This window comes from Girardinichthys multiradiatus, chromosome 22 (assembly GCF_021462225.1).
Source record: "Girardinichthys multiradiatus isolate DD_20200921_A chromosome 22, DD_fGirMul_XY1, whole genome shotgun sequence".
Classification (NCBI taxonomy): domain Eukaryota; kingdom Metazoa; phylum Chordata; class Actinopteri; order Cyprinodontiformes; family Goodeidae; genus Girardinichthys; species Girardinichthys multiradiatus.
Window position 1 is genome coordinate 44,611,332 of NC_061814.1, and position 15,785 is coordinate 44,627,116.

The 15,785-nt window shown below is 43.7% G+C and overlaps 1 protein-coding gene across 1 annotated transcript; it reads right to left on the bottom strand.

Moving 5' to 3' along the window:
• Positions 1-1,104: 1,104 nt before the first annotated feature.
• Positions 1,105-13,587, bottom strand: sncga (synuclein, gamma a). Its single transcript, XM_047350703.1, has 6 exons — positions 13,430-13,587; positions 12,887-13,105; positions 9,537-9,578; positions 5,369-5,496; positions 4,479-4,535; positions 1,105-1,535 (listed from the first exon to the last, which is right to left on the bottom strand). The coding sequence occupies exons 2-5, from the start codon at positions 13,005-13,007 to the stop codon at positions 4,479-4,481; spliced, it is 348 nt and encodes a 115-aa protein (XP_047206659.1). The 5' UTR covers positions 13,008-13,105; positions 13,430-13,587; the 3' UTR covers positions 1,105-1,535.
• Positions 13,588-15,785: the final 2,198 nt, after the last annotated feature.

A 15,785-nucleotide genomic window follows, 5' to 3' on the forward strand; every position in this document is an offset into this window, starting at 1 on the left:
CTATTCATACATTTCTGGGTTTCCAGGCTTAATTGGCTGCATTCATGACAGTTACATTCACTGCTCCTTCACTAAATGAAGGAGATTATGTTTTATTTGTTTTATGTTTTGTATATTGCACAGTTTTCACATTGATGCTGAGACCAATGTCACCTGAATGCTGCACCTTTAACTTAATTAATCAGAGTAGCCTTGATAACCACACAGTAGGTTCAACAATAAATGTCATTTATCCTGGGTTTTATTCTCCTTTACTGTACAGCCTGGTTGTTTTTCCTGATTGGTTCTTATAGCCTTTAGTCTGGTAACTTCTTCTATGGTTTTAGTGATGATGAACCTGGATGCTATCATTTCCTGCTGTTTTCCTGCTGACACGCCTGAATTTCTCCACTGTGGGACAATAAAGGATTTTCTATTCTATTCTGTTCCGTATTTTATTTATTTATATCACCATTAATTGCATATGTTGAATATATACTGGTGAATGCTGTGTAATTCAGATGGTAAAGGTTAAATATAACAATACCTTCTAACAGGATCTTACCTGATTTAACTGTGTTTTTATATTTCATATTAATTTGTTGCCGCGTTCTTTTTGTACCTGCTGGGTTGCACCTACACACACATTTATTCTACACAAACTTTAATTTATTTTATTTTTTGTGGACGTTAAATAGAAGTATCAAGGATTCAACTTGAATTCCCCGTCAAATAATAATAATTTACACTTTATTGACCTCACAATGGAGAAATGATCCTCTGCATTTAACCCATCCCTTAGGGAGCAGAGGGCTGCCATCGTGTGGCGCTCAGGGAGCATTCAGGAACTGAGGGTCTTGCTCAAGGACCCAGAGTGGCAGGCTGTGGGATTCGAACCAGGGTACTTGTGGCCTCTCCAGGATGCAGCTGCCCTGCTTTCTAACCACTAGGCCCCTCCACGCATTGACCTGGGCTCTGCTACACTAACTCTCGCTCTTCTGCAGCAGCAGCAGTGTTGCTTTTCTTGTTAAGCCCGCTTGGTATCGGCATCTCATACTTTAAACCCAGTGACTCAGTGACTCTTCATGTGACATTTGTGAGGGAATAAAACAGGAAAACTTCAGGTGGATTTTAAGCTTTTTATTTCTCTCCTGTAGTTTATAAAAGATGAAACAGCTGAGTCTGAATCAGAAAGTCAGAGAAAACTCCATCATCAATCATCATTTCTGTGTTTTCACGCTTCATACATTATAAAGGCTGCCAGGGGGCGGGGCCATGCAGGTAACTGACACAGGTGAGCAGGAAGTGTTGAACATACTTAGTCCAAATGAGCCAATCAGCTGATAGCATGAGAGCACATGACCTGACTCAATTTATTACTGAGCGTTAAAACATCCAAGCCTATGTGGGAGGGAAACCATGTAACCATGGCAACAGGGAGGAGATCAGAGGTTCTGATTGGTTAATGAAAATAATGACAACAGGAGAAGAAGAATCACTAAGCAACAGGTTAACATTAAAGTTTCTCTCCTCATTGACGGCAGGACCTTCAGAGTCTGGGAGACAGAAAATAAAAGAAGAAGAAGAAGAATTTAATATAAGTTCACTTCAGAAGCAGAAATCCAACTTTAAACATTGGATCAGAACCAGAATCTGTTTTAATCGCCACGTTTCTGCTCACAAGCAAAGAATCTGACTACGGTTTCAGCAGGTCTCAGTGTACGGACATCTAAATATAAATATAGAAACATCAGAAGGGATAAAAATAAATATGTAGATATCTGTATATATTTCTATCCATGTATATGTAACCACACACGTTCTGATTTACAGAAGAAGATGGATTAGTAGAGTCCAAAGGTCCCTGCTATTGTTCCCCAGCAGAGTAGCTGAGTCCTCTGGCTGTTAGCTGCTCATCGTGTCTCCAGAGAGATGATCTAAGGCAGTGGTGTTCAAAGTTAGTTCTCAAGGACCAGTGTCCTGCATGTTTTAGGTGTTGTCCTGGTTCAATTGAACTTACTGAGGTCTTAATTAGTAGGTCTCTGGAGACCTTGAAGACACACTGAGGAGGTAAATCAGTCATTTGAGTCAGATGTTTTGGAGCAGGGACAAACCTACACCATGCAGGACACCAGTCCTGGAGGACTGGACTTGGACACCTGGTCTAAGGGAGAGACGCTGTCTCTGTGGCAGCTGGACTTGCTAACAGAGCTCTGTATCACCTGCCTGGACCTGTCATCTCCTGCTGGGCTGGGCGCAGATGTGTGTTTGTGTGGGTCTCTCTCTCTGCTGCAGGACGTGGCTGACAGGTGCAGCTTCACCAGCTCTTCATCTCTGATCATCTAGGGAGCAGAAAAGGCAGACTCTTCTTCTTCAGAGGAGGAGGATTTCAGACTGCTGCCACATCCAGGTGATAATTAGGTTCACTTGCTGCTGGAGTTCAGGCCCCCCTGCAAGTTACTGACCCTTGTCTCAGATCTCAACTCGTCTCTTTATTGCTTTGCTTTGTTCATAAAATGAACCATTTAAATCTAATTTCAGTGTTTATGGTTGTTTTTGCTCAAGAGTCTCAAAATGAAACAGAAACAAAAGGTAGAAGTTTGAATCAATCATGTCCAGGAAGTGCTGGTTCTGAAGAGACGTTAGCGGTCCGTCTCCTGACTCTGGACCTGTACAAGTCTTGGATGGAGGAGGACGGTCAGTATTTAGAACCTTATCTGAAGATCTGATTGTTCGCTGCTGTTCTGGTTCTGTTCTGCTTGTGGTTGAACCAAACGCACAGTGATGGACAAACGCGGCGCAGACTGATCAAGTCCACTGTCATCTCCACAGTCTTGAGAAGGTTATGCTCTAGGTGGTTCTAAATGTACCAGTGGACCAACCCATCCACCTCCTGTCTGTAGGCTAATCACTGTTCTGGATCAGAACAATGACAGGAGGACTGAGGGACACAGTGTCAGGTCCTGGAGCTTTCCTAACCTTCTAATACTGAGAGAGCTGACACACATCTTCTCATTACTCTTTATTGCAGGTAAGGGGTCAGAGGGCAGGGAGGAGGGTGTCAAACATGGTCTGTCAGAGTTTTTCTCCAGACATTGCCTGATGGTCGTTCAGGCTCAGACCCGTACCACACCAGTTTCTGTCTGAACTCGGATCTCTATATAATTCAGGCTGTGAAAGGTTCCTAAACTCAGGTGGAGAACCATCGTGGTGCCTCCAAACAATCAAAAGAACCAGTTTGTTTCCTTAGAGTCTTTGTTACTAGGAGCCCTTTATAGAGGCTTATTTTGTTCCCATTTCAATCTCTGAATCTATGAAAACTTTGACTTGTCCACGTATTGTCCGTCCATCCAGGGTCTTATGGTGCGTTCACACCGAACGCGGATTCTGCGATAGGAGCGGACGATTTACATGTTATCCCTATGTAGAGGCGTGTTCAGGAGCGGCACGAGGCGGTGCGAAGGAGACGGAGGGCACGGTGCGAAAGGCGTGCCGAGCGAAGCGGTAGCGGCGCGAGAGCAATGGACGAGTTTAAAAAATCTGAACTTTTTCCTAAAGTCGCGTCAACCAATCAGGGACTGGATGCGGCTGTGACGTAGGGTGAAGGACCGCAGCGGAGAAGAAGCGGTTGTCAGTGAAGATGGAGGACCAGATCATAGTGACAGTGTGCAGCAAGCCAGAGATGTATGACTCAACTAATTACTTTTACCGAGACAAGTACAGAAAGGACCTGGTTATGTTTAGGCACAAATATCTTATATTTAGGAGATGTGGACAATAAAAATCTGCTGTTTTTTTTATTGAACTGAGATTTATTCACTCATCGAAGACAGATGGACAGGCGTTCAGCAGCGGGGATACAGCGCCGGTAGTTGGTGTCCCGGAGGCCGATTCGGCTCCCAACGCAGGACAGCAGATCTTCGAACTGGGTCCTGGATAGACGGAAGTACCGCTGAAATCGACCGTCATCCAGACGCAGCTCCTGGAATAAGTGGTTTTAATCTCCAAATTGTTCCCGTCCCTGAAGAATCTGATGAACCCAGGGACGTTGACGTCGGCTGCGTTTTTCGGCTCTCCACGGGTAATTAGGTCCGTGAAATCCATGTCCGCCATGTTCAGTTGAAACCAGCAAGCAGCAGATAGAAGCTCCTCCTATTTGATGACGCGGCGAAGCGTTGCCTCTTGTTGCCATTTGGCAACGCGGAGTTCACGCGGAATGTCAAGCGGGCAAAAGTACACAAATGACGCGAAAAATTTGCAGAATCCGCGTTCGGTGTGAATGCACCATTACAGTGCCCTCTAGTGGTAAACTCTGTCGTAGCACTTTGACCAAGTTATAAAATATTATATATGAGGAGTTTTTTTACATTCTGTTGTCCCTGACATTGTTCAACTAACCAGAGGTGGATGAATGAATGAATATTAGACCGACACACAGGACAAATCAACTTGTTAAATGAATAAATTAAAATTATGTTTTTATTTGTGGAGTTTCTCACCTACTGTGTATCCAGTTCAACCTGTTCTCCTCCTGCTTCTGCTTTAGGGACATCAGTCTGCTCAGGAGACAGAGAGAACATCATCACCATCATCATGTAGACCTGTCCACGCACCAAGCTGCATCCCCCTCACTACAACGAGAAACACGTGGCTGCAGCCAAACCGTATCTCTGTTTTCAGTCAGTTTCTATCAGTGAATTTGAGGAAGCATCGTCACACACTGATGGGGATGTTTGTTGCAGAAATATGTTGCTGTTCTCCAGGCAGGAGACTAAAAACTCATCTCTGTTTGACTCATCAGCATTAGTTTTAATAGAACAGAAAGTAAAGCAGGAAGTCTGAAATTCCTCAACATGATCTCTGATTTTATTCAAAGTTTTCTGCTATTTTCCATCAACATCCAGCAGAAAATCTCATTTCCAGTTTCATCACAAGCTGCTGCAGCTGCTGGAGCTTCTTCTTTCTAAACTGTTTTATAACAGCTTCTGAGCGGACATGTTATCAGGCAACAAGCGTCATGCTGCGTCACAACAACCCAACCAATCAGGCACCTCCCCAGCTGCTGCTCCCGCCCCCTCCTGAATCCAGCCAATCACCAGAGATTTATCAACAACAGACAATATTTAGAAAATTGACAGAATTTATACGAATATTAAATTTTGAATCTCATCATCCAAAAATCCACTAAACATTATTATTAAAGCTTAAAACATTGTTTTTATGTTTGTATTTTTTTAAGTTAACGGAAGAAAATAAAAATAAATCTAATTCTATACAAAAATTCACAATTTGACGTTTTACGTCAAATTTTTGTATTTAATAGATCTAGATTTATAGATAGAAGACATCCTGATGTAAGGCAGAAGTTCAATGATGTGACATCACTCACCATCTTGACCAATCCGCTCGCCACCACTGCATTCTCCACCCCTTCCACTGTTGCCTGGGCGACCTCGTTGGCCCCGGCAACCGCAGTGTCAGCAACGATGTTGGCCTGTTCAGTGGACTGGTGAGCGACTGGGCGACAAAAACCAGCAGCAGAAAGAGATTTAAGGTTTTAATCTGAGTGATTTTAAGATTTCCAGCTGAAGCCAGATATTTATATCCACTGGATAAAAAGAATCAGAACCTCATTCCCTCAGAGTTGGACCTGAAATCAGAAGAACCTGTTCATGATGTTCATCAGTTAGTTATCGTTCATTTTTCCAGTATTTGGTAGAATCGCCTTTTAAACTCCTGAATAGTTCGCTGGAATGTTAGCCCATTCCTCCTGACAGAACCAGTAACTGGGTCAGGTTTGTGGCCTGCCTTGCTGACACACCTTTTCAGCTCTGCTTACATATTTGTAGATTGGACTGGGATCAGGGCTTCGTGAGGACCAGTCCAGAACATTGACTTTGTGACTAAGCTGGTGATATCCAGAGGGATGTTGTCCAGTTTGGACGCCCAGAGAATTACAGCTTTAATTATTTGGCTGATGTTCTGAGATGTTGCTTCAACATTTCCACATATTGTTCCTTCCTAATGAGACCATCTATCTTGGGAGGTCCAATCTTTGCTGCAGCAAAACACCCCACAGCATGATGCTGCCACCCCCATACTCCACAGTTGGGAGGATTTTCTCAGGCTTCAAGCCTCCCTAATTTTCTTCCAAATGTAATTTTGATCATTTTGTCCAAACACTTCAGTGTTAATTTCATCAGAACACAAGACAGGTCCTTTTTCATTTCCTCCTGAACGCTATGATGTCTGGACGTTCATGATGTTCATACCTGCATATAATAGTTTGAACCGACGAACATGGAACCTCAAAGCATCTGGAAATCAGGCATTTTGGACCCAAGGAGAAATAATTTCTCTTCCTGATATCTTGGCTGATTTCTTCTGATTCCTCCAAGATTTTATACAAAGAAGCAACATTTCCTCTCTAGGTTTTCCTGATATTTAGCAAATATAAATAATTTTAATAATCTAAACTGAGCTAAAACAATTTGGTCTGATTTAATATCAGACATTTTAAGTATCAACAGGTTGCGTGTATTTTTTATGTCTATATATTATTTTTTATGCGTAAAAATATTTTTCTATGAATTTCAGATGTAGTTTTATTTGAATTAAAGGTTAATTGTTTTTAAAAATGTTTATTACTGAGGTCAATGCATAAATAACTCGTAGTCGTCGTCTTTTACTTTATCTGGGACCGGGTCTCAGGGGCAGCAGACTCAGCAGAGATACCCAGACGTCCCTCTCCCCAGACACCTCCTCCAGCTCCTCCCGGGGGAGCCCAAGGCGTTCCCAGGCCAGCTGAGAGACATAGTCCCTCCAGTGTGTCCAGGGCCGTCCCCTGGGCCTCCTCCCGGTGGGACGTGCCTGGAACACCTCTCCATAAAAGTCACGAACAGGACTGGTGACAAAGGGCAACATGCAACAGAAACAGGTCTGACTTTGTGCCAGCAATGCAGACCAAACTCCTGCTCTGCTTGTACGGAGACCGGATGACCCCTAATAAAGGGCCCCTAACTCCGTACTCTTGGAGCACCTCCCACAGGGCACCACGAGGGACACAGTCAAATGCCTTTTCCAGGTCCACAAAACACATGTGGACCGGTTGGGCAAATTCCCATCACGAGGTTTGACTATCGACCAGACTCTCCTCTCCAATACCCTGGCATAGGCCTTACTGTCAGAGTCTGGTTGTCTCCTTGCCTGCTGCTTCCTTTCTCCACCTCTAGGGGCCGCGGAGCTGAAGGACCGAAGGTGTAACAGGTATTCTTCATTGACTCATCAGTTCAGAGGACTATATGAGGGCGGCTCACCTGCACTTCTGCGCCTGAGTGTTTCTGCCCTTCGTGGTAGTACTCCCTGGCCATATACCTTGTATCTTGTAATTGTTTTATGAGGATTTTGACCAACAGTCTGTTTACCTTGTCTTAGGCACCTCAGCCTTGCTCCTTGTTGGAGATCTCAAGAAAACCTCTGATCACAGTCAGGACTCTGGATTCATTCCATGCAGCGGGCCGCCCTGGATCCCTCTCTGTCTGGTTAAGCGAACCCTGTCCACCCTCCTACGGTTCCTCCTGGATCATCAAGAAGCCCCAACGGAATCAGCACTACCTCACTGTCCCAGACTCGCAACCATCTCCCCCCTGGCGGATCGCCCCACCCGAATAGTAAGCCTAACCACAGAATTAGCAAGTCTGTATCCCGATCTGAACTCACCTTGTTGTTTTCCCTTCCAGTCAGAGAGCCTTCCTGGAAACTTGCTCCACTTAGCTTTCACAAATTGTTAATGAATTCTTTAAACGTTTCTCTGTTTGAGTGTTCTTTGCATGTGGGTCAAATTGGCCTTAAAAAACGATGACACTTACCATGGAGGCTGAGGAGTGTGATCCCCCTCCGGTCACCCTTCTTATGAAGGGGGACCACCACCCCAGTCTGCCAGTCCAGAGGCACTGTCCCCGACCACCACGCAATGTTGAAGAGGCGTGTCAACCATGACAACCCCACAACATCCAGAGACTTGAGGTACTCAAGGCAAATCTCATCCACCCCCGAAGCCCTGCGACCGTGGAGCTTTTTAACCACCTTGGTGACTTCAGCCTGGGTGATGAAAGAGTCCAACTCCTCAGGAGTTCCACAAGCCAACCACAGCCGATAGGACTCCTTCTTCAGCTTAACAGCATCCCTTACAACCTGTGTCCACCACCAGGTTTGGTGATTGACGCCACAACAGGCACTGCATACCTTATGGCCACAGCTACGGGCGACAGCACTTGGACTCTATGTCTCCAACCTCTCCCGGAATCTGGTCAAAGCTCTCCCAGAGGTGAGAGTTGAATACATCCCTGGCCAATGGCTTCGCCAGACGTTCCCAGCAGACTCTCATTATACACTTGGCCCTGCCAAGTTTGTCCAGCTTTCTCCTCTTCCAGCGGATCCAACTCACCACCAGGTGGTGATCAGTGGACAGCTCAGCCTCTCTCTTCGCTGGTGTCCAAAATATTGAAGTCCCCCAGCAGAATAACAGAGTCTCTGGTAGGGGCACTATGTAGCACCCCCCACAAGGATCCCTAGAAGGTTGGGTGCTCCGCACTACCGCTCGGCCCATACGCCAAAACGACGGTCGGAGACCTGTCCCCGACCTGAGGGCGTAGGGATGCAACCCACTCATCCACCGGGGTAAACCCAACACAAGACGGCTGAGCTGGGGGGCAAGAAGCAAACCCACCCCATCTTGCTGCCTCTCCCGTAGAAGAGAGTCCAACTTCTCTCGAGGAGATGGGTTCCAGAGCCCACGCTGTGCGTGGCGGTGAGTCCGGCTTTTTTTTGTTGATATCTCTCGACCTCCAGCACAAGTTCAGGCTCCTTCCGCTCCAGCAAGGTGACACTCCATGTCCCTAGAGCCAGCCTCAGCATCTGGAGATCGGGTCGTCTCCACCTTCTTCCGCTGCCAGATCCTATTTGCAACGGTCCCTCATGGTTCCCCCTGCCGGTGGTGGGCCCACTGGGGGATGGCCTCACATCACTCGTTCGGGCTTGGCCCGGCCGGGTCCCTCGAGAAGCAACCTGGCCACTAGACGCTCTCCGACGAGTCCTGTCCCCAGGCCTGGCTCCAGGTTGGGACCCCGGCTCCATTGTACCAGGCGACGTCCCGTGCCTCGTTTTAATGGTCATCATGAAGGCGTCTTGAACCGCTGTTTGTCTGACCCGTTGCCCAGAGCATGTTTGCCATGGGAGACCCTATCAGGGGCATTTAAGCCCCAGACAACATAGCTTCTAGGATCATTTGAGCACTCGAACCCCTCTACCACGATAAGGTTTATACAGGAATGTGTAAACATAGTAAAAGTCCTGTTTTAATAAACTTGCGTATATTTATACAAGGGGGAGCGAGTTGACCATGAAAGATAAATCAAGCCAGCTGTTATGTTGCTGTGGGGTCATTGTGTTGTTTACTACGTTCAGATACAGCCAGATAAAAGTCACTGAAGGAAGCAGGAAAACATTAAAGAATAAAAGTAATAAATTATTTAGAACCTCCCCCCATGATTGTTTACCTGTGTTCACACCTGTCACCACGCCCTCCATCGTCTTGTTTCCTGTAAAACATGCAGAAATCAGGTTTGCATCACACCAAACATCTCACTGAGAAACTATTCAAGCTATTTTTCCATCTATTCTGCTGTGCTGCTGACAGATGTTTAATGGATGTTTCAGGTCTTCTAACTGGAGAACTTTCTTTGTTTTACTCCAGAGAACCAAACCAAAATGAAATAAAACTCCTGTTTTCTCAGTTTTTAACTAACCTCATATGTTGTTACTCCTACAGACAGAGAATAATAAACTTTAATTAGACATAATGGTACTTAATGGATGAGAGACAGTCTAAATGAAATGACCTCCTGTTTGACCTTTACCTGAGATGTTCAGGTGTTTGGTTCTGCCCATATCAGAACCAAACAGTGTTGGACCTATTGCTGCTGGATAAAAATCACAGACATGTGATGGAGATAAAACCATGTAGATGTTAGAACCTCCAGGTTAATCTCAACCGCAGCTGTGCCTGAGTTCAGTTCTGGTTCTGGCCCACTTCCATCAGAGCTCTGAATGATTCATGCATGTCAGTTTACAATGAGGAACCTGCATAAAGATCAGTAGGACCTACGACTGAGACGGGTTCAGTCTGTATGCCTGTTAAAAGGAGCTAATTTACATCCTTGGTCTTCCTGTAACCATGAACCAGTCTGCAGTTGGTTCTGTTTGACCACAGTTGGTCCATTCTGCAGTCGGTTCTGTCTGAAGACTGTTGAAGAGACTGAGGAGCTGCTGCTGATGTCAGAGGAGATAAACTGATTCCAGTGGTTCCTTCAAACATCTCCAACAGAACCTTTGATGATGTTACTATCAACCCTATTTTTCTCATGGTCCAGCTGCAGTGTGGTGCACACCAGGGATCAGTTCTAACCTCAGTTCTGATGTCCAACGGGCTGTTTGGTCATTTAACCATTCAGACAACAAGTTATTCACAGTGTTTTCTATCTTCTCATTGATTCCTGCTTCAAACTTTCAGCACAGGTTAAACCCGACTCCTCTGTTGTGTCTGTTGGTTGAAAAAACTAGAACTGGTCCGAAACCCACAGAGACATTAAGACCACGAGCTCCATGTTGGAGCAGATCTGATCACTTAAGGCAAACTGCTCAGTTTAAGAGTTTTAAACAGACTTACTGTTGTTATTGTTGTTATTATTATTAATAGATTTCTGTTTGTGGTTTCTGGGGCGCTCTCTGGTGGACATTAGAGGAGCTACAGCTTGTTCTATGGATCAGATCCAGATTCTGGGTTATAATTCAGTCTGTGGGTGTCGGGTCAGTGGAACATGTGACGGATCAGACAGAACCAACCCTTTGTAAGAGTTGACACAGTGTGTGATTCACCGTCAGCTGATTTGCAGCCCAGAACCTTTGAGTGGGATCTCTAATGGCTGCTTCCCAGCAGCAGCAGCAGATGTTTGAGGTGAAAGATGAGAATCTGAAATCAATAACAGGAAGGAGGTTTCTGGGCAGATATGATGCATATTTGATGAGGCTGAAGGGATTATTGATGTTTCTGGTTGATCCTGGGATCTTCAGTAAAAATCTGAGTACTAAAAGCAAAGTCCTGACAAAAGAGGAGCTGTTTAAGTAGAACAGACTTTCAATAACTTTTCATCAGGTTTCCTATAATTGTAGTTGTGGCGCCCCCTTCTGTTCAAACTTCATGTAAAACTTGTCTCATGTTCTGGAGCAGGACTCTATCAGGGACATGATGCATTTAATGGATGAAGGTGGGATTTAAATCTCACCCGATGTTACAAACGTAGGTCTGGTTGATCTGGCTTCAGGCTTTTAATTTGAAAAACTGTTTGGATAAACCAAACAAAGAGAAACATGATGCAGGTTAAAGGTCATCTCTGCTGGTAGCAAAGTTAGGAAACAATGTTTAACAGAATGAACTCTGACACAAACAGATGAATTTAACTTCATCTCGTGTTTTGGTGTTTGTTTCATTCTTGGTTGATTTGTAAAAATGTTCCATCGGATCAAATCAGAGTTTGATGTTAAAACAGCCTGAAGGTTAAACATGATTCATTAATTATGATATTAATGCTTCAACATTTGTTTTATACAGCAAGTTTGCCACGTTTTAAAATGTTCAAACCCAGTCCCGGTTTTCCTTTCTGTGATCCAGATGTAACAAAGGAATCTATCATCTTTACAGTGATTTTGACCCATAGTTCTGCAGGGTTCTGGAAGATTTACAGGGTTTTTCTTTGGACTTTGGCTGCTGTTTCACTCAGTTTCAGCTCCTGTAGCTGAATATTTTAATCCTCTTAACTTTGATCTCTAAAGCTTTCAGACAGAAAATGACTTAAACTCTGTTGACAGAACAGGAAACCGGACCTTCAGGTTCTTTGGTACCAGCAGAAGGTCACTGAGACACGATCTGTTCCTGTTTCTGGATCTGAATCCAAAGATAAAACCGACAGGAAGCAGGAGTTTTACAGTGAATGCAAAATTAAAATTAACATCGTTGTTCCTGATTTATTTCAGCTTTAATATTTTAGGATCTTCTCCTCCTGACTTGTAGCACATCTGAGCTTCTGGTTGATCTTCACACCATCAGATCTAACAGTCATGATGACTCAGCTTCTCCTTATTGTTTTTAATCTTTAATATTTCACCGCTAAGCTTCTGTGTCTCCTCCATCTGTTTATTTATTCCAGTTAATCTTTTTCTGATTTTCTCCTGAATCCATTAAATCTTCCTGTGAAAAACAGAAAAAATCATTTTCTTATCAAACTTTTTCTTTATTTTTCTTTATTTTTCTTCTTTGATTCCATATGAAAACGAAGATGCTTTACTTCATTTTCTGTAATAAATTTTCGATATTTTTTACATGTTCTGAGTTTAAGTTCGTCGTTAATAATTTAAACTTTTCGGATTTATTTTTAAACGTTTCTTGTTTAGAAAAAAAACATTTAATAAATTTTGAGGTCGAATTTCTAGTTGTTTCTTAATATTTTAAGAAAAGAGAAAGATTTCTTTTATTTTTCATATTCCCATCATCTGTTCCTCCATCCATCTTTTAATCCGTCCTACAGTTTGACGTCTCCTTCAGTTCCTCCATCAACGTCCTTCACATTGCTGCTGGTTGATGAATAATTTCATACTAAATATAAATGTTGTCATACAATTATTTCCTCAGGTTGTTGTCATAAATAATGCAGAAGTTTTTCCATCCTTGCTCCATTTCTGCATATTTTATCCTTTACCTTATTGACTTTAAGACTTTTCTACAGTTTTCACAGTAAAAAAGGATTTTAGTCGCAGTTTAAGGGTGTTCTTCATCAACCCTCCCTCCTCTTACCCACATACATGACCCCGTCCTTGGTCTTGCTGGCGGCCTCCTCCACTCCAGCCTTCGTCTTCTCGGCGGCGGCCACCACCCCGTCTTTGGCCATGGAGAATCCTTTCCTCAGGGCGTCCATGATGAGGTTCTTGTCCTTAGTTGTCCTTAGTTGACTCGTCTCCTGAGATGTCCTCCTTCCTCTGTTCTGGCTGCCTCTGTCTGCCTCAGGTCTTTCTACTGGATGAGAGGAGGGGTGGGGAGAGAACACGTGACGGACGGGGGGAGAGAAAGGGAGACAAACGTCTCTCGCCAACTTGTTGTTGTGAAGCTCAGAGAGGAGAGAGGCAGAAAATGGGTGAGAAGATGATGATGATTTAGGTTGCTTCTCTTCAGTGTGATCCGGAGTTCTCTCTAAATTTCTGTCAGTCGACCCGGTTTAAAAATATCTCAGAACTTCACTGAGTTAGGGTTACATGTTCCCTGGCTGAGAACATGTAAGAATGTGTCTGCAGACACAAACAGCAGAAAACAAAGACCTAAAATAAACTGAAGCTAACAAACCTTCTGGTTTTCTGTTCCTCACAGATGTTTCTGCTCTCCTCTAGCTGGTTGGTGTGAACTTCACATAAAGTCTTGAACAATTCTGTCTCTCTGCAGGCACGCATGTGTCAGTGACCCACCCAGACTCATGATGGTCACATGATGCAGAAGCTGAGGAGCTCTGATGCATCAGATTCTCCTGCTGCAGGTTCAGACCTCTGATGGAAGAAGCTGCAGGAGCTTCAGATGCTTCAGAGTCTGTGGTTCAGCATGTGTGAGGTGCAGTAACAGTGTATGACCACCAGGCGGTCAGCTAGGCAGGAGAACAGAGGACCCCCCCACCCCAGTGTGACTCAGCAAAACACACACACACACACACACACACACTCTCTCTGCTCTCTGATTGGTCAACAGCGGACGCCAGACTATTTTTAGAGACTTTTTATTTCATTTCCATCCCAGATGGACAGAGGGAGTATTATGGGATGCTAAGGGTTACCATAGTAACGAGGGCTGGCCTAGTAGCAGTGATCAATGACGACCATCAGAACTCACAAACACCATCCTCACCGTGATCTGCTCCATCTGGACCGAACCCAACCGGTTTTACAGGTGATTAACGACTAAATGAGAGAACATGTTTGTCTACACTGTCTTCATCTTACTGAAGAAACATCACCTGGGATAACGTTCTCATTTTAAACCTTGTTTAGTGATTCTCTGAAGCTTCCTGAGCTCAGAGGAAGAGGAGGGTCCTTGGTGAGGGCCTCACCAAACATGACATAATTACAGTTTATGAGTGATACATTTTAATGATTAGATTTGTGCTTTTTTTTTCTCTTAGTCTCAATTTGTTTCCCACTGACGGGTTTGAGGGACGGACGTTTCCAGCAGGAACATTAATCAGTAACAATCACTGAAAATATACTGATGGACCTTCTTCATTCTGTTTCATTGTATCTTCTTCTCCTGCTTGAAGGAACCTGTTCCAGGTTCCAGACAGACCAGGTTTGGACCCTGAGGTTGGTGCTGGTGGACAGATGATTGGTGACCTGCTGATTTGACCTCATATTCTACAGTAAAATGTTCCGGTTCAGTGGATCAGTGTCGATGAGTCTCTGCAGGAAGACAAACATGAACCAAGCATGAAGGAAACATCTGACACCTAAAAACCTTCCTTCTTGAATAACACAAGAACCTGAAGATGTTCTTTGTCCTGTTTGAATCCAGATCTTCCTGAGCTGCTAAATATTACAAATATTCTCATTCAACAGATTCCTGATAATAAATGTTAAGAAAGAAAGAAACAATTCAGCATTAAAAGCAATTCAGAGATTTTTATTTTACTGTTTCTGGATTTCAGTAGATTTTCTTAATTAATCCACTTTGGTTCTGACTGATTGGATCTGATGTGGTGACACATTCCAGATCAGATCGGATCGGATCAGTGAGGTGAAGATATTCTCCTTTCTGCTTAAATCATTAAAATATTGCTAGAAATCCAAAGAAAGCAGAAACTCAGTGAAACTAAACCTTTAAGATGATTAAAAATGTTAAAATGAATGAAATAATCTGCAGGATTAGTGGTCAGAGCAGACAGAGAAGCAACTGCTGCATGGATCCATGTTTGGGTAAAGTTCTGGTCTCAGATCAGCTCAGTGAGGAATTTATCTCCTGTCTGCTAATTGACTCATCAGAACCTTTAGGTCACCAGGAAGGACAAACTCAGCAGATGGGCGAGTGTCTGTGGATAAACTTTATTTCTAAACTGTTCATGAACACAATGATTGTTATAATAATCTGGATTAATCTGGACTACAGGCTGAGCACTCAGTATGAACTGGACTCCTGTAACTATTAAATAATTAGACAAATTATCGTCAGATGATTAAACACATTTAGAGAAACTAAAAGCTTCAGTCAGGAGGACGTCTAAAGTTGGACAAGAACCAGAACCACAAAAAGCTGCAGAAACACCAGCAAAGGGTTAAAATCTAATGATGCATCGAATACAAACTCAGGTGAAACTGGGAGAAAAATAAATAATAATTAAATAATAATTAAATAATTCAAATGAACGGATTTCTGACCATTCGGACAGGTTTGGTTGGAAGGTGCTGCCCCCTGCTGGACATGTAACCAACACACATTGTTGGTCTTCAGCAGATGTTTCTGCTCAGCAGAGAGCATTCATTAGGTTCTTCCTAACATTTATTTCAGTTCTGCAGAACCAGAACCTGGGTTAGACTTCTGGATGATCAGTCCCAGTCCACTCTCCATAAGAACCGGTCCATAGTCCAGTTCAGACTCATTAGAATCAATATGTACTGTTTGAACTTCAGCAAGAAGATTAAAATGAAAGAGTTCATGTCCGTCT

Bases quoted from the DNA above. Each gene is read 5' to 3' on its own strand.
- sncga (XM_047350703.1), bottom strand. From the start codon at position 13,007: ATGGACGCCCTGAGGAAAGGATTCTCCATGGCCAAAGACGGGGTGGTG. The intron at 9,579-12,886 runs GTAAGAGGAGGG...CATGTTTTACAG, and splicing joins GGACGGGGTCATGTATGTGG to GAAACAAGACGATGGAGGGC. The intron at 4,536-5,368 runs GTGAGTGATGTC...TCTCCTGAGCAG, and splicing joins CGAGCGGATTGGTCAAGATG to ACTGATGTCCCTAAAGCAGA.